Source organism: Lacerta agilis, chromosome 1 (assembly GCF_009819535.1).
Source record: "Lacerta agilis isolate rLacAgi1 chromosome 1, rLacAgi1.pri, whole genome shotgun sequence".
Classification (NCBI taxonomy): Eukaryota; Metazoa; Chordata; class Lepidosauria; order Squamata; family Lacertidae; genus Lacerta; species Lacerta agilis.
Window position 1 is genome coordinate 107,946,414 of NC_046312.1, and position 18,374 is coordinate 107,964,787.

At 44.2% G+C, this 18,374-nt stretch overlaps 1 protein-coding gene across 2 annotated transcripts in view; it reads left to right on the forward strand.

The window, feature by feature from the left end:
- Positions 1-261: 261 nt before the first annotated feature.
- The window catches only part of CERS6 (ceramide synthase 6), a 77,109-nt gene continuing 58,996 nt past the window's right edge, over positions 262-18,374 (forward strand). The window contains exon 1 of one of the 2 annotated variants that reach the window (XM_033166509.1): positions 262-586. In XM_033166509.1, coding sequence (XP_033022400.1) covers positions 417-586 — 170 coding nt within the window. In that variant the 5' untranslated portion in view covers positions 262-416. The remainder of the gene's footprint in view (positions 587-18,374) is intronic. The other variant, XM_033166517.1, reaches the window with a different exon arrangement.

Genomic DNA, 18,374 nt, shown 5'->3' on the forward strand with positions numbered 1-18,374 from the left:
ACCCAGCAGCGGCAGGAAAGACTCTGGTGCCGTCGGGCGCGTGAAGGTTTGCGCGCATCCCGCTTCCTGACGCCCCTGGCAAGCCAATCAGAGGGCGCGTCCCTGAAGCACCTTGTGACAGGCAGAGAGCTGGGCCCTCCCTCTCTCCTCGCCCTGAGCTAGAGAAGCTGGGAGGCTGGGCGGGCCCAGCTCGGCCGCTGCCCAGGGCGGGGTTTCGAGAGCAGCAGCATCCGTGATCGCGGTTTGTCGCCGCTCCAAGGATTCAGGGCTTATTTAAGCCGGCCACGCGCACACGCGAGCACAGGCGCGCGCGCGCAACGCAGGCAGCTGCTGAGCATCCTTAGCAGCAGCAGCAGCATCGGGCAGCCAGGGATCCGGTGGGGGAGCAGCAGTAGCCCGAGCCAGACAAAGCAAAGATGGCAGGGATCCTCGCTTGGTTCTGGAACGAGAGGTTCTGGCTGCCGCACAATGTCACCTGGGCGGATCTGAAGAGCACCGAGGAAGCCACCTTCCCTCAAGTGGAGGACCTCTACCTGGCCTTCCCCCTGGCCTTCTGCATCTTCATGATCCGCATGGTTTTCGAAAGGTGAGGCTGGGATCTGGGATCTGGATGCTTCTCTCTCCCTCTCTCTCTCTCCAGCCCCACAAGCACACCCACCCACCCACCCAGGAAAGGGCTGCCCCCTCTTCTACTTCTTCCCATAGGCAAACAAGCTCCCAACTCGCTCCTGTGGGGCTTGTTTTATTTGGGCCATTGGGGTCTCTCCGCCTCTGGAGATGTTTGGCTCTGGGGGTGGTGAGGGGAGAGGGCTTTGCAGTTTGTAGACAGGCAGCCTCATGAGTGGGGATTATATGGGGTGTACGGATCAAACTTCTCTGAAGAATAAGAGGGGTGTGTGGGTGTTGATCGCCAGCGTTGGTCCAGTGTTAGCAGCATTGGTCCAATGCTGCCACACCGACTTAAAAACAACCAAAAACATGCCCACTCAAAAGGCAAGGAGGCATTTTATTTTGATTAGAGAGGCTTTTTGAGCTAAGCTTTGGATCACCTTCCTGGTTGCTCCTTCCCCCAGATGCTACCAATGCAGATGGTTTTGTGGTGGGCAACGTGCCTGCGTGATGGCATCCAAGGCAAAAATTCATTGATAAATGACCAGCAGGCTTGCTAATCGTATGGGGGTGTGGGGGGGAACTATGCGCTTGACCCTGCTAAAAATTCCAGTGTTGTTGTTTTTGAAAATGGGAACTCCACATTGATGGTTCCACCAACTTCCTTGAAAATAGGCTAATTGCCTCATTTCTAAAATGAGGAAAGCAGGGTTCAGTCAAGTCTGCCTGGAGCCCAGGCCTCAGACCTGTAAACTGCTGTCTAATTGCACAGCTGTGAGTAGGTAAGCTGTGAGGAGGAGGTAAAATGCTCTGTACATACCCAGAGGTACACATACCTTTTACCTCGTGTTCCAGATCTCATGTACGGCATTTTGAACACCTCATGGGTTTATGAGTCCTTGGTCGAAATAATCCTAGAAACACTATTCCATGTGGAACACCTGACTGGAAAAAAATCCATTTCTTAAAAAGGTCACTTGTATACTGGTGACATAGCTTGTAGGTTTTAAAGTAAAAGAGAATCAGTGTCATAAAACAGTAAAATGCTGTATAATTAATGAATGCAATCTGATTATTAAGATAGGAATCTGTCGGTTTTCAGTCCTTCGTTATACCTCCAAAATTATTTGCTCCAGGAAAAAGCCTGATGGTTAAGTTGGCAATCTTTCCTTTATGCTTTCCCTGTTGTTTCGTTGAAGAGCTGTTTCCCTTCATGATAAACACAGGACAACAGCACAACAGAAAAGAATCCTTTTTGGAAATGCAGAATAATAACTGCTGTGATAGTTAACTGAGAACACCTCTTAAATTTTAAGGTTGGTGTTTATAATGATCTACATAGAATATCACTTTTCTTAAATACTAACCCAAACTGATCATAGACTAAATGTCAGCTAATACAATGTGTGAAGTTATTGTGTGGTAAAAATGTCTGTTTATTGGCAACTAGTTTTCCTGGAGGCTCATTTTGAGTACTTCTGCCCTAGCCTTTTCTCCCAAGATGGACAACATTTGTTTACTTGTTTTGTCTCCTGGATTCTCAGGAATATGCTTTCTGCACTGTTACATTCCTGCATATTCCCTGTTGTCCTGGTTTTTTAAAAAAGTTCTTTTTTAAAGTGCTGTTTTGTAATGATTTTTAGACCTATCAAAATAACAGCTCAAAGCTTTCAAATATGACATATTGCTATTGTTTCTCCTGGTGTAGTGGAGTGCTTGGGGATGTGCCCCTCCCCTTTCTACATTACCTACCTGTCTATAATTATCTTAATTGTCTCTATTGCTCTATCCTATGCTGTGGAGTTCTTTAAACTCCTACGTTTAACCTGTATGGGAAAGTCGATCAACTATATGGAACAGAGGGGGGTAGGGGGAAAGAGACCTTATCCACTTCTCTTTTTTATTAACACATTATGGGGTGGGTGGATGCATGCACGCAAGCCTTGAGAATTTTTTTTTAATGAAGGACATACGGAGCAAAAGGCAGAGGGCCTTCTCAGTAGTGGCACCCACCCTGTGGAACGCCCTCCCATCAGATGTCAAAGAGATAAACAACTACCTGACATTTAGGAAACATCTGAAGACAGCCCTGTTTAGGGAAGTTTTTAATGTGTGACATTTTAATGTATTTTAATCTTTGTTGGAAGCCGCCCAGAGTGGCTGGGGTACAAATAATAAATTATTATTATTAAAGTTATTGACTGTTGCCTAGGCTGCAGGACTGTCTTAGCATGGTAGCCTCAGCAACACAAGCTCTGACTGACCTCCCTTGGTGTTGCTGGGTAAGTCTGCTCAGTACATCCATGGTAGGAGTGCATGATGGTGATGCTGCTGCCCGTTTCATATTGCCTCTTTTCCTTCCCAGTGTTCTCAGTCTCCATTGCAAGAGACTGGCCCATTTGGATTGGTGGAAATGGGGCTTCCTATCAGTCCAAGAGAGGGGTACAACTGTTACTCCCCTCTGCTTGTTGCTGCGGGTTCTTTTTTCCTTGTCATCTTAGCTCTCTTATGGGGTGAGCTGCAGCTATGACTGTCCTTCTCAACGCTCTTTGCAATCGATTGTCCTAAAGCACATATTGTCTTGGAGACTCTCTGAAGGAACTTTGGTCTTAAGGATCCTTCCTTTTAGGATGATAACACTATAGTTTAAAAACAAAACACAACCATGCCACCTGGGGATTAGATAATACTCTACTGCCAAGCAGTAGGAATAACACTAGTATGACATTAATCAAATAAAAAATAAACTGGTGTGTTTGTAACACAAAAAACAACTTTGTCAGAAGACGGCTGTTTCCCATCCACAGTATTTTGCTTTTTATTGCTCACAGGTATTCCCTATCTGGAATGTCACAATTCTGCTCTTCCCTTCTACTTCAAACACCCAATGATCTCTCTTTTGTTCTTCACCAGTAAAGAACAAACACTTTATTAACAAAGCACATTTTTTAAGAGCCCAGAATTGGATGTACACTGAACAGTTTGATAACCTGATGCTCTGCATATGTTTACCAGGATGCCCAGGCCAAATATTTATTTCTGAATCCTTTAAAACTAAGCGGGTTACTTGAGTGGGTTTTGTCTCCTTAATTATGCCTCAAAGTCCTTTCAGAATGTGGCTGTCTGTGAATAGTACTGGTACTTTATAAATAATATTCTTAGGTTCAACCTTTCCAGCTTTAATGGATACTTAAGTGTCTTAAGACAGTGGGTCTTTATTTTGTAGGATAAGTTAGGAAGGTGATCGTGTTAACTTACTTGCTTTTATCAGAAGCATTTCCCCACTTACGAAGTCATGTTTGTATTCTTTTTACATATAAACACTTAACCAAAATTTCAGGATCATGGTTTGACATTGGTTTCAGGTCATGGCTTGTCCTGAAGTGGGTAACCAAAGCTTCCCTGGTAGAAACTATGGTTAATTGTGAAGACTTTGTCATTGCACCCAGGTGAGCCACAAAGGGAGAAGTGAAGGGTCTATGGGCCACGAGCTAATTTTTATCTTAACTTGTTAAACCAAGATAGGTTCATTCAAACGTTTGCCAATTGGTTCTTTTGAAAATGCCTTGCTAATAATGAAAATTGCATACTGAAGATGTCCATTTTAAGTGTCTTCAGCTGGTTCGTGGACTAAGGCATACAAAAGTCTCACTTGTATCTCTGCTTATTACGCTGAGGTATGTCTGTCGCTCACTTTTATAGTTAATACAATTGTATATCAGTTGACATTTATTCACTGATTATAACCTAACTGCAACAGCTAGCAATCTAATGAGAATGATTATTTTCTTTGCAGTCCTATGTATGATTACTTGGACACAGGTTTCATTGAATGTAGTAAGCAGGCATAGAATCAGACTCTGTGGCTTTACACAAAGATTTAATAATGTCTGTCCAAAGTCACATGACGTACAATATGCTTGACAGCCTGCTTTGAGGATTACAATTTCTTACTCTCTATTTGCAAGTCTCCTTTTGACCTAGAAATGGATACAGCTTCTAATAGTGCTAAGCTCACCCTATTTAGCAGGGTGTCTTCATGACCACCTCAGATTTCACTATTATTCACCATAGTATTGCATTCAATATTCTGCTTAAATCACTTAATGCAAATGTAGTAGGAACACAAAGTTGTAGCCATTTTGGCAGAAAAGTGCACTCCTACATCTTAAGTAAATCTCTATCCATGTTTGTCCCAAAGTCCTGCTGAGTTCAGTGAGGCTTGCTCCCAAGTTAACATTGTACCCTTGGTCATTTCATCAAGAGCTCACCTCTGCTTTCTGTATGGAACTGGAATTGCCAGTATTATATCTCTCAATTACAACACTTCGAGATAATTACTCTTTCCGGAAATACCTAATTGCATGCCAGAATTGTTTGGAAATTTCTTGGCTTTTTCTGTGGGCTTGCTTTCCTGGAAAAGGAAGCTCAGGTACTGTAACTTCTTATTCAAGTTTTGCTGACTTGTCAAACACAAATTTTGACATCAAACTATTATGAAACTGTTTGTCAGTTGTTAGGAGTGAGCTCCTATTGCTCGGTCCCAGCTCCTGCCAACCTAGCAGTTCGAAAGCACGTCAAAGTGCAAGTAGATAAATAGGTACCACTCTGGCGGGAAGGTAAACGACGTTTCCGTGCGCTGCTCTGGTTTCGCCAGAAGCGGCTTAGTCATGCTGGCCACATGACCCGGAAAAACTGTCTGCGGACAAACTCCGGCTCCCTCGGCCTGTAAAGCGAGATGAGCGCCGCAACACTAGAGTCGTCTGCGACTGGACTTTAGTGTCAGGGGCCCTTTTCCTTTACCTTTAGGACAGGGTAAGACCAGATTCAAATCCCCACTCAGCTATGATCTTTCTGGATGACATCGAGCTAGTCATTCACTTAGTCTCGAAATTGGGAAGAGGCCAAGTATGCCATATTGAGTTCCTTGGAGGAAAGTTGGGATATAAATGTAATAAAGAAAGCAAATATATTTTATAAGTTTCAGCAGCTTGGGGAAGTGCTGCTGGTGGGGGGGGGGGAATCACATTCCTAGATGCATGAAATAACTTGTTCTTTGTCATGCTAGGGACCTGTTTTTTGTTTTTAAAAAAGAGAAATAATTTCATCGACAGAAGTGGGGCTGATTTTTGAATACTCCTAGAATTGTCTTGTAAGTTCCAGTTTTCCTTCAAGCTTTAAATAATTTAGATTCTAATGTCTGTTTAGCCTACTGAGGCTTTAACAAATTATTTGTGATAATGGGTGTAGGTCCTAATTCCCCCCCCCCGGCTTTTAACCTTTGAACCTTAGCTAATCTAGTCCAGCAGCTTTTAATGGAAAGTGCTCGTTTCAAAGGGAATGCAGCTCACAAATGCCTTTTAATGATAAAGTTATATGGGAGAGGCAGTGCTCCAGAAACAAAGACTGCAAGGCAGAGATGAGAGCGAGAGACTGATCTTCAGTAAAGCTGGATAAATCTTTTCGCACAGTCAATAGAGGGGATGGAGGGGAAATATCTCTGTTCTTCATAGGGTGAATTGGAAAACACTACTTAGAGAATGGGTTTCGTTGCAGCACCCTCTGTCTCTCTCCCCCCCCACCCCACCCCACCCCAATCTCTCATGATTATGTCATTCTTGTGGTATTTGAGTTTCTTCCATTGTGATTGTCTGACTGCTTCATGGTTCATAGCAGTCCTGCTGAATCAGACAAACAGTTCGCCTAATCCATTTTTCCTGTAGTGACAAACCACACACCTCTAATAAACCCACAAACAGGACATGAAAACAGTAGCTGTCCCCTGCTGGTAGCTCCCCAGTTGCTGTTTGGAAGCACAGGTTTTATCTGCAATAAAGTGTTGCAGCACGGAGCACTCCTGAGTGGGGTTCCTGCTAACTGTGGCCCTTTTCAGGAAATTCCATTCTCCTCTCACCCTGTTCTCAGACCCCAAAGTGTCTGTCAGCATTCCATGCCCAATGGGCATGTTTGGCCTCCATTGGGTTGTTTTTTAAAAGTGTTTTTTAAGGACACTTAAAAAAAATACAACAACTTTGCAGTCTTTGAGGTTTCCCCGAAGCATTGTTGTTGGCTGTTTGCAACATAATAATGTGGGTGGGTATGTTTGGTGGGCAAAACTCTCTTTTTCACGCAGGAGGCCTGCAGTTCTAAATGAGCAAATGGGCAGGTTTTGGTTCATGGGAGAACATGGGTAGGTGTTAGCTCTGCTCCCCTCCATCTGTGAGGCAAGGGAGGAAACTTTTGATCACTGTCAGATTGCTGTGCAAGACACCAGTGAAGAGACTATCTTGGCATCGCTTGCAGCTGGAGGGGAAGGGCATATCATCTCATGGTGTTATCGTCGTCGTCTTCTTTTTTTTAAGGGGAGGAAAGGACTGCGGTAGTTAGGGAAACTTCCAAAGCTTTGACTAAGTCATGAGGAGAAAGATCTTGGGTGCAGCTAAACCCTTTCATTTTCTGAGTGGTGAAGCAGTTCCCTTTGGTGAAAGAGGCAGCACGACCCTGCTTCAACGGGGAAGTTAAGCCCCTGGAACTGAAGAGAAATGGAATGTGCTCTTTTGTCTCTCCCCCACCCACCCACCCAATGTGAACCCTGATCAACTTTCATAGCAGAGCAAGGTAGGCAGGTTCTACTTTTATTTATGTCTTCATAAGCTTAAACTTGCTGCCTTCTTAGCCTTAATGGCCAGCTTTGTATTTCAGTGTGTGTCTCCACCATCTGGAGGTGCATGCCTGGGATCCTGGGATCTTGACTGTTTTCACACACTAGCAACACATCCTGTAGAATTCTGTCCGTGATATTTTTATCTGCACGATCAGAATGAATTTTTCAGGAAGCCGAAAAGTCGTATTGGAAAACAACGGCTTCCGAGCAGTCTGCCCCCAAAATAGGAACTAGGCATTCCCTTTTGGCGACTGAAACCCTAGTTTAATGGCCGCTTGGCGCCTAGCTTATATGTTGCAAGTTTCATGTGTTGGGCAACTGCAGTTTGCGTAATCTGTATCAGCAGGCGGTGAGAAGGGCAGCGGTGGTGGTGCTGGCAGCTCATATGCTCAGTCTTGGAGGCTTGGGAGAGGCAGTAGAAGACATCACAGCATCAGAGGAGGTGGAGGTTTGCAGCAAGAGTTGACTGTAGCCACCTGCCAGTGAGTGGGCCTTAACAGATGCCTGATGGTGCTGATTACTGTCCCTGGGCTACACTAAAACCAACGGTAGAATTGTGTTCGTATTGCGCAGGAAGCTGCTTAATAATTTCATAGGGTGTATGCAACAAACAGTTGAGTCCTGCTTTGAATTTTATACATCTTATGAATTCTAAAGGTGCTTCTTAAAGGTTGAATTATAATTTTGGATTGCATTACCACAGTATTTCACCCAGGCGATAAGAATACTCTATTGCTTATATGAGATCTGCCTGCTTATGTTGATAAAAGTTATGCTAATTTTATGCAGCTTGACCCCCCCAAAAAAAACATTTTCAGTGTAGCGATAACAAAATGCCACCTCCTCCTGTTTATACTGTAGCCCCAATCCTAGTTCTACAATACCCAGACATATATTGGTTTGAGAAGAAATGTGCGGTAGAATAATTCACTGCAGTCTAAAAGGTGGGTGGTGAATCGTTTTTATCTATAGTCCCTCTCCCCCCTTTTCTGAAAGCCTATTCTTGTGCTTACACCATCCACTTTACATGCCAGCTAAAATTTGCAGAAATTACCGGTACTACAGTGCAGTGTGAGAACAGTTCTCGTGGCACAACCTGCATGCTTATGACAAAAACTCTCTCTTTTGTTATGTGTTTAAAACATGTAGGCTCCTGCCCAGTGCATGATAACAAGAACAGCAGAGTGTGGCAGTGGCTACAATAGTTGGTTTTGCAAATCTCAAGGAGTTGCGATTCGCAGCCTGCTGATATACGGAACCGATGGGATTAAAATGGAGATAGGGCATCTTAATTCGCTGTGATGCAAAGAAAATGATGGGGCTTCAAACAAGCTTCAATACGCCTGTGAACTAATTTCTAATCCCTAATTTGTAATGACTCTGTTCAGGGCCGTCTTAAAGGGATCGGCCGTCCTGGCGCGACGATCCCTCGGCGCCTCCGGTGGGCCGCCTCTCCGCCCACCTCCCTCCCGCGCTGGTCGCCCCTCGGGAGGGGGCGGGGGGTGAGGGGCGTGGCGCTGCAAGCCGGCCGCCCTCCGGAGCCCCAGCTGGAGCGCTGGGAAGGGTGCGCAAAGCCCCGCGCCGCTCCAGTGCCACGCCCCGCTCCAGCTGGGGCTCCGGAGGACAGCCGGCTTGCATAGGGGCGGGCGCGGGTTGGGGTGGGGGCGCCCCTGGGGGGCCTGGCGCCCTGGTGAACCGCACCACCCAGCCCCTATGACGAGACGGCCCTGACTCTGTTCCTATAAATGAAAGAATGCCCGTGGGGGTGTATCAGAGGATTAAGGTGACATGCTCTGCCCCCAACCTATACATGTTTAATTGAATGTCTCTGCAGAACATCTGTGTGTATGGCACTTTCTCTGCAATTGGGAACCCTGGGAAAAGCGATCTAATGAACCACAAAGGGGAAAGCCCTATGTTACAGTGGTACCTCGGGTTACAAACACTTCGGGTTACAAACTCCGCTAACCTGCAAGTAGTTGCTCTGGGTTGTGAACTTTGCTCCCAGATGAGAACGGAAATCGCGCGCCGGCGGTGCAGCAGCAGCAGCAGGAGGACCCATTAGCGAAAGCACGGCTCAAGTTAAGAACGGTTTTGGGTTAAGAACAGACCTCTGGAACGAATTAAGTTCGTAACCCGAGGTACCACTGTATTCACTTGGTGGACATTTTGACTGAGAGTGAGCACATCGGCCCACTGTGCTTATTTTGCTCTGCACACTTAAGAATGGGGCATGTGTGCGCAGCTGATTGTCACCAAAAGAGGACATTCATAGTGCAAAAGCTCCCTTTTCAAATTGCAGCTATCTCCCGTTTCAGGCTGCAACTTTTCTCCATGCCTTCATGTCTACTGATGACAGTATTCATAGTATGGTGGAGTATGGAGAGCCTAGCCTTGGGGTCTTGCTCTGTGCTTGGCTCACCAGACTCTGACTTTTTCACATGCTAAAACAGCCTCTTAAGTGCTTGGCAATCAGGTAAGGTAGACTTACATATTCCAGACCTGCCTCCATCCACCCTACATCCTGCAAACAAAGAAAAGATCATTCAAATACTATGCAACTGCCCTCCTCTTACAATTAAGCTCCACTCTGAAAATACGTTTCTTCAGCGTCTAGGTAAAATCTTATTTCTATATGATTCGCTGGCAAGTTTCTTTCTTTCTTTTTTAAAGAACCATACACCTGGCTAGTTGGCATCTGCTGTCTTTTTGTTTTGTCATCTTGTCACCTCCATTTAAAAAAAGCTAATTTTCTCAGACATCCCTGCACACCACCCCCTCCCCTTTTTCTCTAAGTGATGTAGTCACTGATCTGTTAACAAAAAAGAACTAAGAACAGATTAGAATTAGTGAAATAGACAAGAGACTACTGGTATCTGGTTCCTTCTTTTGCTTCCCACTGTCTACCTTTTCATGGAGTGATGTATGTCAAGGTCTAGAATAAATACTAAAAAGAGAAGAACAGAAATAAATTCTCAAGACATAGGTGAATTGGCTTAGATTGGCCAGAGCCAAATCTAGAGAAAGATTTGACCTAGTTCCATCAAACTGTTCAACATAGCAGACTAAGTAGGTTATAAATCTGTGGGTTGTTGTTGTTTTTTTAATCAAATGCCTGAAATTAGACAAATTCATAATCTTATTTTTAGGGTATACATTTGATAGGTTAGGCAAAGGTTGAAACTAATATTTCAAGCTGTGCTTGTGCCAAGGTGCACACGGGTTTACTTTGTTACATTGGATTTTCTTCTCGTTCTGCAATATTGGGCAGTATTCAATAGCATATGCCCATCTTTGTTGCTGGAGCAGTGAGTGCACGCACTCTAGGTTTTGCAACAGTTCTTTTCCTATTGTATTTTTCATTCTAATTTAATTACAATAACAGGCCATGTTAAAATTTGGGTTCTGGTAATATGTTGTTTTTTATTGGTACAGATTATGCTTTTTTGAACAAATTCATTTTTTGTATGCACAGACACAAAATAAATTATGCAAGAAATACCAGAAAACTCTCTCTCTCTCTCTTTTACAGTACTTAGTATTTCTTGGTAGACTTCTTCACGTGAGATGGTTTTTCACAGTAAAACAAAAAGCATCTTGTTTCCACGTTTCTCTATCTTTCCCAGAGGCTCATTATAGTGAGTGACTTTCACCATCACTATAATATGTCAGGGACTTCAGAGCCAAATATCCACCGCAGATTTGGTCTCTCCTACTATCTTTGTAATTGAAATATAAGCTGTAATGAACTACCTTGTTTGTCAGATGATTGGTGTATTCATTCTCTCCCTCCCTCTCTTGCACACGCACACACACACAAACGCACACACACACTGTCCACAGAACCTTTGAGGTCTAGTCCAGAGGTTATATGTTAGTGGGGAAATGTACATTTTTTATCCTATGCATCTGATTTCTTAGCCAAAGCCCCAAATTAGAAATATTTCCTGTTTCATTAAACCAAGGAGAAAAGAATAACAGAGTATAAAGGTGATATATCTGGAGCAAATTGTGATCTAATATCTGTCCTAGGTAAAGGTAAAGGGACCCCTGACCATTAGGTCCAGTCGCAGATGACTGGGGTTGCATCGCTCATTTCGCTTTATTGGCCGAGGGAGCCGGCGTACAGCTTCCAGGTCATGTGGCCATTATCCATTGGTCCTACTGGCACGCCCCGCCTGCGGACTCCCCCCTCCCTGCATGCCGCCAGATGGCCGGGGGGTGCAACGAGCCACCAAGCCACACGGCTCTGCCGCCACCACCACCCTGTCCTGATTGGTGCATGCCCCCCCACGCTCCTCGATCTGGGGCCGGCCTCCCTCACCTCCCGTCCCGCGTGGGGAGCCCCAACTGGAGTGCTGGAAGGGCGCCCAGAGTCCCGCGCCGCTCCCCTCATCCCCCACTCGCCCGCCCCCCCTCCCGAGAGGCGGTCAGCATGGGAGGGAGGCGGCCCCAGAGGCAGAGAGGCGCGAAGGCAGCACACCGGACTCCCCGCCCCGTGCCCTGCGCTCTCCCCCGGATGCCCCAGACGCCACCCTCCCCCCCGCCAGCCCACCACCACCACTACTCCCCGGGGCACAGGGGTGCCAGAGGGATCACCGCACCACGGCGGCCGATGTGCTTAAGACGGCCCTGAGCATGACTAAGCCGCTTCTGGCAAACCAGAGCAGCGCACGGAAACGCCTTTTACCTTCGCACCGGAGCGGTACCTATTTATCTACTTGCACTTTGTGCTTTCAAACTGCTAGGTTGGCAGTTCTGTCCTATATCTGTCCTATATCTTCATAATTACTCTGTGTACATCATTATTTAATTCTAGTTTCCTTTAATCTTTTTCTAGCCAGATCCCAGAAGACAGGAGTGTCTACTTGAAACTGTTGAGTGTCCCAATAATTAATCTCCGCATTAAACCACGGTTACGAGGCGGTGAGATGAGCTTCATGATTATGATTATGGTACCTCTGGCTAAGAACTTAATTCGTTCTGGAGAGATCTGTTCTTAACCTTAGCTACCATTTTAGCTAATGGGGCCTCCCGCTGCCGCCGCACAATTTCTGTTCTCACCCTGAACCAAAGTTTTTAACCTGAGGTACTATTTCTGGGTTAGCGGAGTCTGTAACCTGAAGCGTCTGTAACCCAAGATACCACTGTATTAGGGACTGCCAGACACCTGTCTTTATTTGGTTGAAATAATTAATTATGCCAATCAATGGATTAATATAATAGGGTACAGAAGGACCTGTTCCTATGGCTGCACATATTACAAGTGGAAGATGAGCAAGGGAGATGAATAGTTACCTATATACTTGAGTATAAGCCTAGTTTTTCAGCAATTTTTTGTGCTGAAAAAGCTGCCCTCGGCTTATACTTGAGTGAGGCGAGCGGTGGGAGCGGCGAGAAAGAAGCCCTTTCTCTCCGCTCATGCTGCCACCCGCTCTCCCCAGTCAACCATTCCTTAAGAAGCGTACAAGAACAGTGGTTCTTTACTCTCCCCAGGCAGCTTGTTCCATTCCTGAACTGCTCGCATAAATGCAAACTTGGCAAAGGAGGAAGAGGAAGGAGCAGCCCAAAGGGCTGCTTTCGGGCTGCTCGTTCCTCCTCCTCCTCCTCCTCCTCCACAGCGGCAAAGGTGAATCGGCTTATACTTGAGTCAATAAGCTTTCCCAGGTTTTTGTAGGAAAATTAGGTGCCTCGGTTTATATTTGGGTCGGCTTATACTCGGGTATATACGGTAAATGTTTTGACTGACATTTCAGACAATGGAAAGTTGAAAGAGGGAGGTCTGGAAAAGCAGTTATCATTATTGGATTTCTAGGGCCCGGATGGCCCACCTTCAAATTGCTTGCTGATTCCTAGTCTTGTGCATTCTGTGAGTAACCTTTTTATTTATTTACTTACCATATTTATAGTCCTCTCTTCGCCAAAGGAGGAGCAGAGCACTGTGCCCCTTCTCCAGCAGCCTGATCACTTTCCTGCATGCAATTTCCTTGTCGCCTGTGGCTAACGGCAGACTTCTTAGATTTTAAACTTTCTCAATTTGAAATTCAGATATTTGCTGAAGTATGCATAATAACTGGTTATAATTATTAAAACTGGGTCAAAGCTAATGCAGCCAGTTACATTTTAATTGCTATTGTGATAAACACACACACACACACACACACACACACACACATGTTCAGGAAGTGTCCCAACTCTTTTTCGTACCAGCATAGAATCCAAGGAGGCTAATAACTTCTGTGGGGTTATTTATTCAGCCTAGGCGTATAATTCACAGCTTTGTGTCATATAGCTTATATAGCGTTTTTTGCCTGACAGAATTTTGGAGACAGAATTTTGCTTGGCTCTTTGTACACATGAAAAGATACTAAACAATAACGCTTGAAAGTGCAGATGAGTTTGGCTGCAATCCCATGCATACCTATTTGGAGGTGAGCACTTTTGAGCATAAAATAGTGCTACTTAGTAATTGAGGGTGATGTAGCAAACGGGATGATGTCACAAAAGTACACAAGACAGTTAGATTTGCTGCATGCTGACATCACTGAAATGATACATTTGGAACGTGAACAATGCTTCCTGAGTAGGCAGGCACTTCAGAAGCAATTACTGTACCTAAAAATCTTCAAAGGCTGTTTCTGACACTGCCTGAAGCTTCCATGGAAAAAATTGTTTTCTTGGCAAAATGTGGTTATTAACAATACGTATCTGACTTTACAAGTTTTATAGGTTAGCCTGTACTCAATGTTGGTTGGTTTTAAATTGCCATACTGTATATTAAAACAACAACAACAACAACTGAAAACTAATGGCTTTTATTAGTGTATCAATGAAAAATAAGCATACAGTGGTGCCTCGCAAGACGAAAATAATTCGTTCTGCGAGTGTCTTCGTATAGCGAATTTTTCGTCTTGCGAAGCACCAACGGAGAATAGCGGTTTTGACGGGGGGAAAAAGAAAAAAAAAATCGTCTTGCGAGGCAAGCCCATTGACATTTTCGTCTTGCGAGGCAGCCTTCCGCTAGCGAATGCCTTTCGTCTAGCGAGTTTTTCGTCTAGCGAGGCATTCGTCTAGCGGGGCACCACTGTATTGCCATTGGGATCTCATAAACGAGATCTCCAGCAGCTGTGTTCATTGCCATACATGAAATAATTCTGTCTTCCATAATATTCTTTTACTGTATTAAAACACATTCCCAAAGTGTGGGTTACCCCTCTTCTCGCAAAAAAAAAAGCCATGAACAAAAGGTCTGAACCTGGATTCTTTAGAATTCAAGTGAAACCTGCAACAAAACATTGCAGAACATCATTATCCTATCTCCTGCCCAGCGTTGCAGTCACTTAACCCATTCTCCAGGATACCATAAGACATGGCACCCTCCAGATGTTGAACATCAACTCCCATTGTTTCTGCTGGCTGGGGCTGATGGGAGTTGTAGTCCAACAACATATAGAGGGCACCACATTGGCTTCCTCATTTACAAGATGTAATAACGTTCCACTCCTCTTCCCAGTTTCCTTCATTTTTCTTTTCCAACTAACACAACATGTTCCCTTCTCAGTAGTCCCGTTTTGGCTCTAATTGGCACTCATCGTTTGAGTTCCCTATTAGAGGGAGCGATAGTGGCACAAAATAGCAGATGTCAAGAAAATGACTCATATTTTTAAGGTACTTGTGATGTCAAATATAATAATCTCTCTCTCTCTCTCTATATATATATATACTTCCATTGTATAAGGAAGAGCATTTATCTTAAATCTGTATGCCTTCCTCCTACTGTATCAATTATGAAGCTAACTCTCATTCTGTTGTCTTGTCATGATTGTAAAAAACATGAATAGCTTTTCCAGCACTTTTCCTTCAGGTAGCAGAATTCCAAAGAAGGAATCTGTTCCTCTGTTTGCTACAAGAAAAGTGAAATGCCGTTTTTGTCTTCCCACCCCTCTAAGCGAGTGTTTAAGGTAATAGTTGTCACAATGGGCACACGGTGCATGTTCTGAGGATGCACCCATCCATGTTGGGCCTGATTCACGGATGCAGGTAGCTTAGAATCCAGGTGTATGGAGACAGTTCCACAGGGCAAGTACTTCTCTGTGCACTTCAGCGTTGAGTCTATGTTGCTCCAAGTGCATCCATATTCATCACACTACTTTTAAAAAGGCATATTTTGTTCCATCTTTTTAAAAAACAGATTGCTTTATTTCTCTTTAGCCAGACCTTCGCATAAAGTTTTATATGCATAAAGTTTTATATGGGTTGTCCCTAAAACCCAATCTTTCCCTCCCACTGCTGTGCATTTGCTGTTGTGTGATTAAAGTTGGTGGAACAGCATGCACAATGAGCAACTTCATGCAAACAGCTTGAATTTTGGAGGAGTCTTGTGTGGTTGTGCTTCAGGCAGGCACCATGTGGCTCGTTGCACACCTGAACTAACTCTTAAGAGATGGCGTGCTTGATAGCCATTTGGGCCTGATGAATGTTGCCCCCAAACTGCTTTACAAGAGAATCCAGACGCAGAGTAACTGCTGCAAGCATTTGCACCATCCTTCGGGGTCCTGAAACTCGTATGTCAGAGGTGAGGCACTTGTGGGCCTCCAGATGTTGGACACAACTCCCTCCAGCAGCAACCAGAATGACAAGTGGATAGGGATAATGGGAGTTGTAGTTCAGCAACATCTGGAGGGCAACGGGATCCCCACCCGTACTCTACCTCCATTACCTGTGACTCTGGGGAATGTAGCATTAGGAGAATGGACATTGTCTCCGTTCAGATATGCCAGGCAGCTGGGGAAGGGGAATAAGATGCCAGAGAGGGTCAATCTTTGGTGGCATTCCTATAGCAAAAATAATGAGTCTCCTAGCCTTTAGTTTCAGATTGCTTATGTGAAAAGCACAGTGGTATGTTCACTGGAGAAAAGAAGGAATAAATACTCAAGATGCCTCCTATAAAGCACTGATATGCTGAGTTAAATGAATTAGAAGTATTAACATCCAAACCAGCACAAATGAGCAAATGTTTCTTCTCCACCCCAATTGTTTTGGAAAACTTAAGCCTAAAGAGCAATTTATTTTTAGATAATGCATCAGAGCAATTTATTTTTAGATAATGCACAACCAGCTGGCTGTGAAGTATTTATTTTTGACTTTGCAATACACCTGTATATGCTTTTCTAAAATTGTGTTCTAACTAATATGAATGTAGGCTTACAACGTTTGTATCTGTTGAATAATTTCTGCCCCACCTTTTTATTCCAAAAGAGACACTCAACACGTCTAACAAGGTAAAATAAGATAAGAACAATTCCATTGTTAAAGCTGTAATCCTAACCCTCTAGCCATGCTGCTGGAGGGGTTTTAGGATTTAGCATCTTCTGGTTTCTGCCAGCTGTGCTCACTGGGACAAGATACTACAAGTTGTAGTAAAGGGTGTAGGTGAAATGGCTTCCCTATGCAAGAGGGAAGTAGGCTTGGAAGTGAAAGGCAAGATTGGATGGAAGGCTAATGATTTGTTTTCTGCATCTGACAAGAGGACTACAATTTCCCCCTCAGATTTGGTGATTCCGATTCATACCTCTTGCATTGCTGCAGTCAGCAAACTGTTCCTGTGGCTTACAGCCTGGAGACGCCAGCAAGTATGGAATGAATAGCCTGTTCTTTCACAGAGATTACGGAGTTCCCCAAAGTGCAACTACACAGATATGGCTGTGGCCATCTTTAGCTTTCTGCTTGCAGCTGATGTTCAAGTTGCTTGCTGAATTGTTATCTTGACCTTGCTCTCAAAAAAAACCTCAGGATTTTCGCACATACTCCCTCTTCCCCTTTTATTCTTAAGCAATCCTGTGAAGCAGATTGAGGGTGGTATTCAACAAATCTTTGCTAAGGGTAGACCTATTGCAATTAAATCAACCCAGTTAGTCATGGCCCATTTAATTTCAGTGGATGTACCCCGAGTAAAAGTTGGTTCAATGCCACCCTAAGCTGCTATCCAAGTAGTAGCTTGGGAGCTGAACCATAGCCGCCTCCTTTCTATTTACCATAGGTGATGCGTGTCTGTGTCTGTGTGGTGGGGAGTTTCAGAAGTGACTTTTGGATATCAAGTATGAAGAGGAAAGGGGTGTAGGCAGGCTGCTTTCAGAGTGGGGCAGGTAAAATATGAAACTTTAGTGTCTGGCTGTGGGTAGTAAAGATACAGTATACAAGAGATGGAATAAGAGAGGTAGTGCTTTGGAAGGTGAGAACATGAGTGCCTGGGATAGCAACTGAATGGACATCTGGGGAAAATAGGCTATGGAGCAAGAGGATGGGACATTTCAAGTGTGCATTGTATCTATTAAGTACATAGTACTAACAGCCTGGTGTGCTCTGGTCCATGCGGTCACGAAGAGTCGGACACGACTAAATGACTAAACAACAACACTAACAGCTTAGTGGGTTAGATGGTTACGTGTCATTTGCATCACTTAAACCTTGGAAGACATCGAAATGCTGTGTAATTTTGGACAATTGTAACCATCCGTTCTAGCATAAATGGGTGCAATTCCATTGAAGTCTGAACTTGAGCCATTTAAGACCCTCATCCCACCCACAATTGTAATCCTTGAACGTGCCATCCCCATCTGCAAGCTTTTTTGATTTGTCCTACATTTAATATAAAAGCTTCTCAGATATATCTGGCATACTTTACCAGTTATTTCATAAGCAGTACTATAGAAGGACTTGACTAAGGGCACAGTGATATCTGTTGTGTGTTTGAATAAATGTTTTTTTTTTCATATCTAGAAGTCGGGGTGGGGGAATATCCTTGAATGCTGGACTTAATCTGGTAACATGCGGTAATTTAGAAAAAAACTCTTCTTTCTGGATAACTCTTTTTTAAAAAATCCTGATCAGTTCAGTTATGAATCCAAAACAAAAGTCTGCCCTTTACCGAGCAGAATGTAGGCAATGTGAGGAAATCTGCTGTGAAACTGTTGGAAAAGGAACAGCATGTCTTTTTCAAAATACCAGTGGAAATGCCACTTCATATGAGAGAGACTCTCTCCCCATCATGCCCTCTGTTTTTCCATCCTTTTGCTCTTTAGGAAATCACATTATGTGTTAA